This window comes from Argentina anserina, chromosome 6 (assembly GCF_933775445.1).
Source record: "Argentina anserina chromosome 6, drPotAnse1.1, whole genome shotgun sequence".
In the NCBI taxonomy this organism is placed as follows: Eukaryota; Viridiplantae; Streptophyta; class Magnoliopsida; order Rosales; family Rosaceae; genus Argentina; species Argentina anserina.
The window spans coordinates 25,814,119-25,827,467 of NC_065877.1; the positions used below are offsets into that span (position 1 = coordinate 25,814,119).

At 37.0% G+C, this 13,349-nt stretch overlaps 2 protein-coding genes across 5 annotated transcripts; both read right to left on the bottom strand.

The window, feature by feature from the left end:
• Positions 1–829: 829 nt before the first annotated feature.
• On the bottom strand, positions 830–4,172 carry LOC126798130 (uncharacterized). Its single transcript, XM_050524974.1, has 3 exons — positions 4,101–4,172; positions 2,167–2,365; positions 830–1,293 (listed from the first exon to the last, which is right to left on the bottom strand). The coding sequence occupies exons 2-3, from the start codon at positions 2,346–2,348 to the stop codon at positions 1,107–1,109; spliced, it is 369 nt and encodes a 122-aa protein (XP_050380931.1). The 5' UTR covers positions 2,349–2,365; positions 4,101–4,172; the 3' UTR covers positions 830–1,106.
• Positions 4,173–5,061: 889 nt separating this feature from the next.
• LOC126798128 (serine/threonine protein phosphatase 2A 55 kDa regulatory subunit B beta isoform-like) lies at positions 5,062–13,349 on the bottom strand. Of its 4 annotated transcripts, none has more exons than XM_050524973.1 (14): positions 12,799–13,344; positions 11,478–11,581; positions 11,262–11,357; positions 11,039–11,158; positions 10,374–10,574; positions 9,830–9,921; positions 9,302–9,420; positions 7,582–7,705; positions 7,201–7,324; positions 6,341–6,409; positions 6,164–6,255; positions 5,998–6,075; positions 5,836–5,906; positions 5,062–5,751 (listed from the first exon to the last, which is right to left on the bottom strand). In XM_050524973.1, exons 1-14 carry the CDS (start codon positions 12,914–12,916, stop codon positions 5,615–5,617), a joined length of 1,545 nt encoding a protein of 514 aa, XP_050380930.1. In that variant the 5' UTR covers positions 12,917–13,344; the 3' UTR covers positions 5,062–5,614. The 4 variants fall into 4 exon arrangements, with proteins under 4 accessions (XP_050380930.1, XP_050380929.1, XP_050380926.1 ...); XM_050524972.1 differs by having other exon boundaries at positions 10,371–10,574; XM_050524969.1 differs by having other exon boundaries at positions 5,062–5,906; positions 10,371–10,574; positions 12,799–13,349.

Below are 13,349 nucleotides of genomic sequence, written 5' to 3' on the forward strand. Positions count from 1 at the left end.
AATGAGAGAGGAGATGGAGGAAGATGTGAAATTTGTTGTGCACAAATTGGTGTGAGTTCATAACAAATTGAAATAGTATTTATAGGGAATTTTTTGGGAGAATTTTGAAATTTTGGGGATTTTTTTACGATTTTTTGGGTTTATTTCCGTTATGATCAAATAGTAGCCGTTGCTAATTAATTCTGGCCGTTGGATCGAAATTTCTGATTCAAAATGAAAAGCCCAGATCAATTGGACCGTTGGCCAATCAGTGAGACACGTGTCAGCCATTCATTGGCTCGCGGTTTTTTTTTAATGGCGCGTGCACGCCCGTGCCTGACGTCACCCACGGGCAGTGGGCTCCGCCAGGAGAACGAGCAAACGCCGGAGCAAAATTTGCTCGAGCGATCGGACGAGCACCGCGGTTGGGTTGACTGGGCGAGCAGCTCGCTTCCTCCTGCTCGCCGGTGCGAGCCTCCCCTTCTCCTGCTCGAGCTCCTCCGGCTGGTCCCTCCTCCTGCTCGAGCACGCTAGCACATTTGCTCACCGGTGCGGATGCTCTTACAAAGAGCTGACATAGTAGTTTCAGAATTTCAGAGGCCAAATTAACCACTTCCGTTTGTTTTATTCCTCTAAAAGTACTGCCCAAATTGCATTTAGAGACAGTTGCTTAAAGATCAGAGGGGGATTCCAGAAAAAAGAGAGTTGACATTCTTCAATCTTCACCCTCATTTGTGTATCATACATACGTATAATGTATCATTTGATTATGATAAGTGCCATACATAAATTCTCACATAATATGGATTTGATTCCTCAAGGTCCCCCACATAAAACAATAAACAGATATGGAAAACAATTATATATGTTCTGTTGGATTAATAATAAACGAAATGCTAAAAGCCAAATACCAGAACACAGGAGACATGATGAACCAGGGTCAATAATTCCAGAAGCAAATAGAAAGCCATACCGATTATTTTTAACCGATGATTATGCTGACTTTCCCAGGTTCAACTCCAGCGATACAAAATTTCCATAGTAAACCAAAATTTATGACGAAGGTCTCATGCATGTAGTAATGTCCAATAACTAAACTAAAAGATTTAGTACTAATACAGCGTCACTCAAACATAATAGCCTGTGATTGTCCAACCCCTTCCTACAATCTCACCAGTCCAGAACCAAGCAAAGCACTCGACCCCAAAAAGAGCAACAACGCCAGCTTTCTCCACATTCATCTCCCGTGTGGTTTTCAAAACGTCCTTGAGACCGTTAAGTTCCTTCCAGAATGCTTCATAGCGACTAGGGATACTGTAGATAAAATACGAGAGGCACGTCACCCAACTGGTAAAACAAAGCGGGCAATGTTTAAGCATCAATGCCTTTGAAACTATAGGAAATGTAACAATTATAGAAAGAAAGAAAAGCATGACCTATGTTTCGCCTAGAACACCATTATATTAATATCAACAAACGATGAAGATGGATTTCCATGTACTTGCACAATATTTTATACTTGTCATTACCAAAACCCAGCACAGTTGATTTCTTACATAATTTCATAACTAGCTACATTACAACCCCTAACATGCAATGGTATAAGATAGCGTCCAAACTGTAATTGTAGAAGTTTAAGCACCTTAAGCGAGGTAATAACTCAATATCATTAGTTTAACCTGGACAAAGTCTTTGGAAGAAAAAGCTTATATATAAATCCAAGAAGCATTATGGTTATCCCTGGAAATCCCATGTTTGCTTCACTTTATCATCATCTTATGCAAGGGTATAAATTACAATCCAACACTGCATATATACTGTTACAAGTATAGATAATTTCTGCACATAAAAGGGATCAAAGGGTGTGACTGAAGGTAAAAACTTGATGTGGTTGCAACTAATTTTGGCGAGAATCTTAATCTTTATGATCCACAAATATTACTAGACCCGCTGTGACCTAACATCAGTATATCAATCTTAATAAGGGAAAGCACACAACAAAACTGTCGGAAATTATTAGCAGAGGAAATATATTAAGCATTCATGATTACTAAACAAAATCTTAAAGAGGTATTAATGTATTATCAACAACTAGCTTGTTGAAACAATTTACACACGTATGCATTTTCGAGATGACTGGTGCCTTGAGTTATAAAATGTTCAATAGAAAAGTAGCAAATAAAAGACCTGGCAAGACGAGTATAGAACAGTTGCTTTGCTAATGTTTGACAGTTCTCGATGGTGGGTGGCTCCTGGATATAGCCCTTGTTCTTTTCCATCATCTGCTTGTAATATGTATTTCCATTCTTGGCTAATAAGTTTGACACCTGGACCAGCTTTGACTGCAACTGAGGAAACTTTGATGCCATGGATTCCGTAAATGAACCTGATAATATAGTGTAAATTAAGCAACAGAAAATATGTTGAACAAGGTATGACAGTGTTATTGGAATAATGTGTCTTTTTCAGCCATCTACTCATCTTACATGCAAGACAATGTAGGGATACTAATATCTTACAGGCTAAACTATATAACTTGCAGATGACTGAAAATGACACATTAAAGTACACAAACTCCTGTTCATTCTATAAGTAAACTCTTATGTTCAGTATGTAAAACACATACTTCAACTCAAGCTAGTAACTCAATGTGTGTCCATAAGTCGGGTATTCAAATACAGACTTTTAAGCTTGTCCGTATCAGGTAAATGGTCAAAATGCAACAGCATTTCAACAAAGCCTCAGAATAAAATCTTAATCCCTGGATAAAACTTAAAAGTTCTCTACAGGTCAAAATAATCTATTTAACAAATAAAATAATATTTTGAGAGCCATGCTTCATATACTTAGATACAAAGTCCCTTTGTTGGATAAATGAAACTCGCAACACCTGCTTGGAAGATTGAAGAAAAAGAGTAGCATCAGAGACAATGGTGGTTGAGATTTGTCAAAACCAACATCACATAAATAACATGATCATCACCTTCAGTTGTTTAAGACTAGTACATAATACCATCCTATTATCAATGAGTAAGAACCCAAGTTAGTTGTTTGAACTCAATTACAAAACCTCTCACAATAGCACAAGAACTTAACCACCATTCTAATCAAGCACAACCATCAACCAAAGAACAAATCGAACATTCCTCTAAAAGCTTCGTCAACTTAGTCAATACTACAGAGGAGCACTCTGCAACATAAAAGCCAATAAAGCATGAAACCTTTTTTATGCATAAAGAGCTTAATGGACTTGTTTGCTTGTCTTGCAAGAGCAGGAAACAGGAAGGAGGTAATCCTAAATTTACACTGAAACTCTCATGCATTCCAGTGATTCCACCAGTTCAGAGAATAGGCTAGCAAAGCCAACTTTCCTGTAACTGAACGAAGATCAATAGCATCCTTCGGCTCATTAAATTTCATGTGTTATCTTTCTTTTATTTTTCTGGTTTTGATTCTTGGCAAGCCTTGATTTCCTAAATTGATCGCCTAAACTATGGTAAAAGGAAAAAACCACATATATTGATACAGATGCAAGAAAAAGAAGGGGCACAATACTAAAAGAAAGATGCATCTCTCGAAACTACACAATCCTTTCATTCTGTCGACCATCCCAAATACAGACTTCGGCTCATAATCATTTACTCATGGAAACACATTGAGACACATGTAGTGCAATGTCGGCAATGATATTGAACCACAACATTGCAACTACTCGTCACAGTAAAATTTGATTGGTTCCTGAAATTTAGCCACACAAGATTTACCAACTAAAACTTCAAAAGTCTCTAAAACCCAAAATATTCTGATGGTGGGCGATTGAAAATGAAAGTAGGCATAATGAATGGTTTCAAGACAAATCTATGGAATCAACAACACCGCCCTATCATCAACGGGAAAGCTCAGCAACAGCTCAGTTATAAAAAAGAACTATAAATTGAACCCAGTTTCTGATCAGATTCATATACCAACCAAACCACACCACCCCGAAAACAATGCAAGCAAAGGAGCATGCACAACATAAGAATAACAAAGCATGAGTGCAACCCAAAAAATGAAAGGCAAACAAGCAGTAGGATTCACAAAACTAAGATTATTAGATACTAAATGAAAGAAGAAGACACCTTGATATGTCCTTGAGATTTGGAACCAGAAGGGTGAGAACACACAGAAGAAGCCTTGGATACAGGGACAACTTCAACTACACTGATTCACCTGGCTTATATTTATATTTCCTTCAGTCACCACGTGGCATACGGAATTGAGCTTTTCAATGGTTTACCATTTTACCAAGTCAAGAATCAAGACGTTGCTACTTGATGATATCAGCTCCGACCCGGCCAGGTTGTTGCAAGGCACAAGCACATAGACCATGGTTGTATAATTGAGTAACTAATCATTCTCTCTAACTTCATCATCATTTTGTTGATCACTAACCATGTAATTGTTACCAATCCTTTATTGGTTAGCTAACTTAGCTTGATCATATAGCAATATCCCATAAACTATCATGTCTTTTCAACTTTTCCAACCAAGTTGAATTTCCTTCACTACTAGACATACACGGGGTCACAGAGATAGAACCCCATATCAAACTCCTTTTGTACCTAAAAAACGATCAGAGCTCAATGCTTTACTTCTGTAATCAAAACCAAACTGACCCAGAAATCAAAACATGTAACCTCATTTGTACTCAATTTTCTTTCTGTAATCAACTTTGTATATGAAATTCAATCAAATTTCCTTATTCATGGCTCTGTTTATTTCACTAGGTACTCTGCTCGTACTTGATTCATGTACCAAGTATATTTGATTCTTGGTATACTTTTCAAAAGCTCCTTAACAGATCCAATGATTTAGACAGTTATATGTTGGTTTCAGTGACATCGGAGGAAATTCAGGAAACCACATTAAGTTTAGATGTCACATAGAACTACAAAAGTGCAAAGTTCAAATGACCACCAGAAATTTTTTGCATTGTGACTGGTGGCATCAAAGGCCTGAAAATAGAACACTACAAATTAGAGATGCACAATACGAAGTGAAGATTATTGCTTCTCTTTTTACAGAAGTTGACGAGCCACATCGAATAACACAACATCCTTAATGAAATTTCAACGATGACAAAGAATCAATAAAAAAAATGATGAACTGCAAGTTTCAACAGCTCTATCCCACCAAGATCTTTTAGTGTGCAGCAACTACATTATATCTTAAACCTAGTGGCAAATACTGAACATCCTTTAGTATTTGATATAGGAGAGCTACAATCACATTCTCTTCTCTATTTCAACCCAACACAATTGTAAGATTTAAACTGCATTTTCTCTTTTACGTAAGATGCAGGAAAAAAAAGTAGAGATCAAAATGAAAGAAAAGAGAAATTTGGGGGTAGTGTAGGAAGAAAAATTTGCCGCCCACCGGGGAACAAAATCAGGTTGCTTCATTGTAGATTCTATGACAGCCACTTCTGGACCTTGAGATGTCTAAGACCATGTGCAACAGGTTCAAAGGGCACCGTAAAATGTGAAAATTACTGTGCCCCCAAGACTGGTTTGGCGGGAAAGGAATGGAAGCCTTCTCCAGCAGCAACCCACAAAAAGGTAACCAAGATACTATCATTCTTCTTGGACCATCTTTACGCATAGTACATGTACAGACTGTTAGCAGCAGCACAGGCTATTGAGTTTTCAGTTGGATGCCATGCTAAGTGCAGCAACTTTGTTGTGAAATCAAAACAATTTCCATTGGCATCAACTCCGGGGCTTTCAGCTCCTGTGATTGATTTGTCCACAGTCAATATAACAAAAGGGATGGCAACGAACTTATTTGATGGTAAATACCAGAGTATGCACTTACCTCGTCTGACAACTCGTGTTAAACTACTGCTGAGTGACCTGGAAGGTCTAGTAGGAGTCTGAACTTGTCGCCTGAATCAGAATTTAAGATGTTATATAAAACCCCAATCTTGTCCAAAAAATTAATGCAACGTCAATCTTCCTGTGTCTCAGCTAAAATTACCTCATTGGATTTTTGCTCGCTTCCAGAGTTGTAGCTTCTGTACTACCAGAGCCACAACCAAATACACGGAATAGATTGCTGGAATAATACTATAACACATTAGTATATATGCCATAACATTCATTACAACAAGTCGGTAGTAAAATCCGAGGAATGAAAAACAAACCTATAAGATCCCGTTGCCACTCGCAAGCCATCACCACTAAGACAACACTCGAATTTATCAAAGATAGAATCGTTCTCATATAAATCACACAGCTGAAAACATTTAAGCAAATATAATGAGATTCAGATCCAACAAAGTTTCATGTTTCACCCTTCAGTTAGATTTCAGGAACCTCACCTTAGGTCTTAAATCTTCATGAACCTGGAAGGTTGTAACTGGTCCTGAATCCATATTGATGTCCCATAACTGAGAAACAAGTAGCAGGTGGTGAGATGAGAATGCAGTGGCATGAATCAACTTCATTTCACTTTGGCAGCAAAAGACATCAACCGTTGTATTGACAAATTTAACAAGATAACATAGTAATCTGTAATCAGAAATAAAGTGGTATACGATTGACAATCATCCGTAACAAAGGTGAAATTATTAAGAAAGAGCTGTGGCAAGCATTTCTAAAGAGTTTCTAATCAATGTTGTCGCATTGACAACCTTCCACAGGCATGACGAGTCCATTCAGACTAGAAACTCTTTAGAAATGCTTGCGACAGGCAAAACGAGTAGTCAGAAAAAATATACACAGATTTACAACTGTTTTTACATAGAGTGAAGATTTGACTAAACTTTAAGTTGAACCTAGGAAACCCCTGCTGGCATCTGCATGTGTTTGTTTTTGGGTCCATTCAGACTAGAAACTCTTTAGAAATGCTTGCCACAGGCAAAACGAGTAGTCAGAAAAAATGTACACAGATTTACAACTGTTTTTACATAGAGTGAAGATTTGACTAAACTTTAAGTTGAACCTAGGAAACCCCTGCTGGCATCTGCATGTGTTTGTTTTTGGGTGTATACTGTGCCAGATTCATCTTAACATCGCATTTTACGTAAAAACTGTTAACTTGCATGTGCTCATCAAGTAAATGTTTAAATGTACTTCACTAGTAAGCTTGTATGCAGCATTTCTGGCGTTAAGTTTAAGATAAAATAACATTAAAATATTATGCCAACATGAAGTGAAAATGCAAATAAAAGAGATGAACCTTAAGTGTCATGTAATCGCGGCTCAGTATAAATCTACCATCCTTTGCAAACTTAATATCGGAGATTGAAGCAATAATTTCTGTGAAGAATGATCTAGCACCAGGTGCCTCTTGTTCCTCAAACCTGTATACCAGATATTTGAACCAACGAATTCGGCATCATGAGCGATGCTATGTTCACCAATAATTTGAAACATAATAGAGAGAAAAAGACGTAAGGAATACTTCTCCTTCTCTATTTAGCCATGCACCTACAGAATAAATCCATTCTGAATAAATCTCTCTAATTTAAACTAATCTCCCTCATTTTCTCTCCCCATTTTGTTTTTGTGCCCCTAGATAACAAGGTCGTCATAGTCAAATTACAAGCCAAATGCTTACAATTTAGCATGAGAATCACACAAAGCAGACTGCCGCAAATCAATTAGTCGAATTGAACCTTTGGAACTGCTATAGGCTAACGTGTTGCAATGGGTGGGGTGGAACTCTGCTGAAGTTATCACCTCTGCATTTAAAATGTATATCAAAGGTGAGGCAAGATTTTATGAACGATAACTTGAAAGTTGTCAAGGAAAAAAGGCAATCAAACAAGCTATTACAAGTTTGTCCTTAGAATTGCATAGATTGACCAGCTTATTTGTTCAAATATGGGGTGGCTGTAGAAACGTATACCTCAAGATTATAGATACTATAAATAAGAAATTGGGTCCGGTTAAAGGGACACATTATTATACACAACTTTTTACACATTAGATCCAATTGTTTTGATTAGGCAAATGACTTGGAAAAATAACTCAACCAGATAACAAATAAAATTAAATCGAACTCCATAAAAATGAAAACAAAAACTTAACAAGAAGCATCGATTATCTTGCCGGACAAGCTGAAAGAAACAAAAAAAAAATGTATCTTCATTCAGATGTGATCACACCACCTTTATAGGAGCATATTAGTAACCATAAAGCTTGTGTATAGGTTCTGTATATCTATCTCTCTTTGTACTCAAATTTTTATTTCATGAGAATATGAGATTCTAGAAAAAACAAGTGAGGCAAATCTCACTGTAGAATATAGAAATATCAGAAGAAAGATGCTATTAGGATTTAGGACTTGATTTTCATGTCACACAAGCAATCCTCAAATTGATAGCATGTATTATCAGAATTCACCTCATTCTTAGCCTCATAACATTAATGGTTTTGGTTGAGACCTAATGTTAGTCATGGAAAATCATAGCTATCCCCCAGCTAAATCACGCATTACATACATAAATTCTGGTTCAAAGACTTCAAACCCACCATCCCAGAATGGACCCTAATTAACTCTCCCCAAAATTGCAATTTTTTTTACCATCAAACTTAAGCCATAGTTCTTTGTTTACCACACACCACCTGTTTCATCTCCAGCAGTGTACAAAATATATTTTGTAGCTAAATACAAACGTTTCTTTCCACCCCACATGGATAGAAGTAGAAGAAGCAGAGTAGGTGGTTTGGTCCGAATGGAGAGGAAAAAAAAAAGGATTGAACTTGCCCATCCTACCACTAAGTTCTTGACAGCCCATCAAATATTATAGCAGACATTGGTGTTCTTACAGACTTTGAAACCCATATTTTCATTCGATATAAATCCGCTGCCTAGCTCAGTATCTTTGCCAAACACACTGATTCTTCTCGTTCCTGAAGAATAATGTGCCTTTGACCTTCTCTTCTCATTTTATTTTTGAATATTTTAATTTATGTTTACAATTAAAATGAGTGTATTATAAATTTACTCATTTTTCAGTTTAGAGAAATTCACTTGCCACATCATGTGGGATATTAATCAAGACCATTAAACTTAATAAGATCTAACGGCTAAAGTGCAAAAAGTGGTGAAAACAAAATGTTCCCTTGAGCCGGACCATGAGAAACTTCTCCTATACAGTCGAAACTTCAACCAGCTATGGGCTACCAAAAACTGACTGACTTTCTCAAGACCCCCTTGGAGAACTACCAGAAAAGTACCTTTTGAATTATCCACCAAAATTCTTCTAGTTTAGTGTAAAAGGACAAGAGATTAAAGAGTAGTACCCGGAATCTTATAACACGAATAAGCTTACCGGTTAAATCTTCCATGTTTGTAGGTTTCACATCAACAATATTGAAACTTTGACTGCTAATTTCCAAGTTCCAAAGATTTATTCGCAGATCATCAGCCGATATAAAAGTTTCACCATCACTAGGAAAAGAGCAAAAGAGAGGTGGTAAGTATTTGCATAAGGAATTCAGAAATACACAAGGTATCAAAAATGTGAAACTTGATTATATTTACGCTTAAATTCTCAGTAACAGAGATTTATTTTTTTCGGCCAACAGTAAGATATTCAATGTCTCAATGACGGGTAATCGTTCCAACCAAGCAATCAATACGAAGTAGCTATACTTTAATTGTTAGCAATTTTCCAACTAGTCCGATAAAACTCAAAATTCAAGAGTATGTACTAATGACAGTGTTGCCAATGGCATGCAAATTGTTGAATTTCAAAAGCGCAACATAAACCGCAACGTCCACAGTATATAAAAATTATGGTGTCACTAATGACAAATGAACAAGTACAAAAACAAATTACACAAATAAAAAGGACCACCTGTTTTTTGAAATTGAATTGATATGATAATCATGAGCATGAGCATATACTCTTCGACATCTAGCAGCCAAGCTAGTCTCATGGCTTGTTACCTACATAATGGAGTTTTAGAAGAGATGTCAGTTCCAGAATTAGTACAGAAACATACCAATAGTAGCAAACTACTGAAATAGGATGCAAGGACAACGACTACTGAAGGGTCCCAGGAAAAAGGTATCAAGGACAAGCATAACATGAACAATTTGAGGGTCAAATGTAATACTTGAATGAATCTAGATTTACTCATACAATATATACAAACAAGCATGTACAATTGTACATGCATATCAAACATCTTTATGTAAAAATTATTAATCTATAAGCACTAGAAGAAGTTGATATGTTGATAAGTTGGTGTACAGTAGATGCCCCAGTTTTGAGCTCTTGTCACAAAGTGGATTTCTTGGAATAAATTAATAATATAAAAAAAGGAATAAAATGAAACATTTGCAAGATGCAGCGCAAGACAGGACGGGAAAGTGTAAACTGGACCAAGTACTACTACCTGTGGTAGTCGCAGTGAAGGAATTCCCCCAGGTGGAAATGAAATATCATTGCCAAGAGAACTGGAAGACTGGCATCCCCCATTTGCAAGATGTATTTTAGGGTTACTCAAACTGCTTGAACTAGCAACACTTCCATTTGCTACAGTTTTGGAAGGATCCACATTCATCTCAGAAACTTTCTTGACCTTCTTTTCTTGGACCTGTTTACACACCAAACACAGCAAAAGAAATGAGTGCTTGTAGGATGCACTTGCAAACAATATATAACATATAATTATATTTTCTTTCGCACTTAAAAACAAATCACATGTATATAGATATACTTGTAAACAGTACATAGCGCCACATCAGATAGCAAAATATCTATATGCCTGATGTGGAAAGATCAACCTCGCAGTACAGTTGCAAAATCCAATTTTAGTACAAGGCTATACCTACAATACATACAGCTATCCAGCAACACATGCTATTGCATGCGGAAATACAAGATCAGAGCACTCAAAACAAACGTCAATTCAGTTAATATAATAATATATTACTATTTCCATGTAAGAAAAATTACAGAATGGGTAGTCAAAAATACTGTGGGGAACTTTCACTTATATTGCCGACAAGAATTATAACAAACTTTAAAAATGTTACAAGCAAATTTTGCTTCTATTACCTTCCAAAACTTAATTGTCTTGTCATTAGTAGATAGGAGAAATAGGGCACCATTTGCTGTTTGGCACCATCTGATTTTGTTGATTTTCTCCTCTATTTCCAAACTTTTCAGATAGTCAAACTGACAAAGAAAATGTGATTATCAATATAAACAACTTTGCACAGAGAGCACACTTATAGATGATATGATGGTGATGCAATAGTGAATCATTGGAAAAGCATACCTCAGGCTCATGGCTCTGAAACTCTGTTTTGTAGCGGAACTCAGGGTGTCTAATTGAATAATCCATCCTCTCTAAATCCCTTCTGGAGCCACCATGCTACACATTACAGCATTCAAAAATAAAATTAAAATTAAAAGTTGCCACAAACAAGAAACAGTATAGCAGAATCAAAACATTAAGATAGTACAAAAGGTATACGAGGGAGAAGAAACACACATCTTTTGTATCTGTCCTCTCAAAAAGTACGACCCGGCCCCCTCTGTCGCCAGTAGCAAGATGGTCACCATTTTTATCAAATTCAATAGCAGAAATAATGTCGACTGCAAAAGGAAATGACAAACTTCAATTAAGCTCTTGATTGCATTATACTGCCAGCTTTTGTGCAAAACTACTCTGAAAAGTTAAGCTTTTTCCCACTTCCATTCTTTTACAGGTAAATTTCCCTCTCCATTTAGAAGCAGAAATGGATTTTTAACATGCATAACTACTGACTAGTCAATTGCATTAGTCATGAGCCCTAAGTAGTTTGGGTAAGCAATACAAACTAATTCATACCCATAAACCCGGTCCTACATCCACCACTATAAATAACCATTTAACTTGCTGACCCTCTGAACAGTCTGTAACTACCATCTGACTCTTTCTCGTTAAACCTTCAATTTAACTATAAATAATCCCATCGTGAACTTTTGCCACTGTTACCCATCATAGTGCAATGACAGTTTTCATTTGTTGCAATGCCATAACTCAGAAGGTTACAGTTTAGATTAAGTTGAACATATACCTTTTCCAGACTACATTATTGACCACTTAATACCCAGCGATCTAGTAGCAAGCCGTTCTAATAACCTGAGTTTCTTTCCCCACGGGTAACTAATGTATTAATAACCAAGAAACACGAGAGCTCTATCCCTGGATACAAATATTAGTATATTGCGGTTACACTTCTCCCCATTACAGCTACATACAATGATACAGAAAATTTAATCATACAGACAATATACGGCTATCTCTAAACAACAGAGATAACTCAACAACACTGTTGTGGGATATCCACCCCAAAACAAACACAATGACCTTGATCAAAGTCCAACATGCGAACCACTTAAATAACACTCCCAAACTAAAGTGCGAAATCAAGGGACCGACAATACCAGCAATGCACAAACTAACCTCTTACCAACTAACAAAGGCCAAGAAGTGAAACCTAACCTATAACCACCTCTAAAGCCACCAAGCTCAGTTCCAAACTACTTCAATTCGAGTACAAGTTCCACAGTGTGTCTCTTTCACCAATCCAATAACAACTAATGCAAACATAACCTCACAACCACGCCCAAAACCCACTACTTCCCACAAATTAAACCAAAAACCCACCTCAAAAACACTGATTTCTACACAACCCAGATGCTAATACACAAAAGCCACACGATCTAACCCAGATCAAAATTCCAAGAAAAATCAAACCTTTAATGCAAAACTTGCCGAAACAAATAAATAAATAGCAATTGGATCCAACAAGGGTCATATCAATTACCTTCCTGAACTTCTTCTCCGGCTGTACGCTCGCCGAAGACCTGAGAGAATCTCCAATCCAGAGCCGGCGGTGGGCCCTCCGGAGCTGCTGCTGCGACGACCTCATCAGCACCGTTCATTTCTCTCTCTCTCTCTCTCTCTCTCTCTCTCACTTATTCCTCTTATCGAAACCCAATACAAAACAAAACCCAAATCTAAAACAGAGCCCAGATGGAAAATCCGAAGAATCCAAATCACCGCACCGAAGATCGCTTTCTGGGTTTGCAAGATCACAGGGGATACTCAAAAACCCATCTCCAAAACTGAGCCTTGTATCTCACAATCGCCAATATGGTGTCTTGTGATTTCCCAATTCAACCATTTGAGTATCGAAAGCACAATAAAGCCTCCCTCTCTATATCTCTCTATCTAGTACAGGACGAGCTTCTCTTCTCTCTCTAGAAGGTGAAAGATTGGATTTTTAATCCAAAGATTAAATTTTTATATTTTTATGAGGGAGAGAGATGGATTAAAATGACTGAGCAAATCGTTCTCTCTGGTTTCGGAAACAAC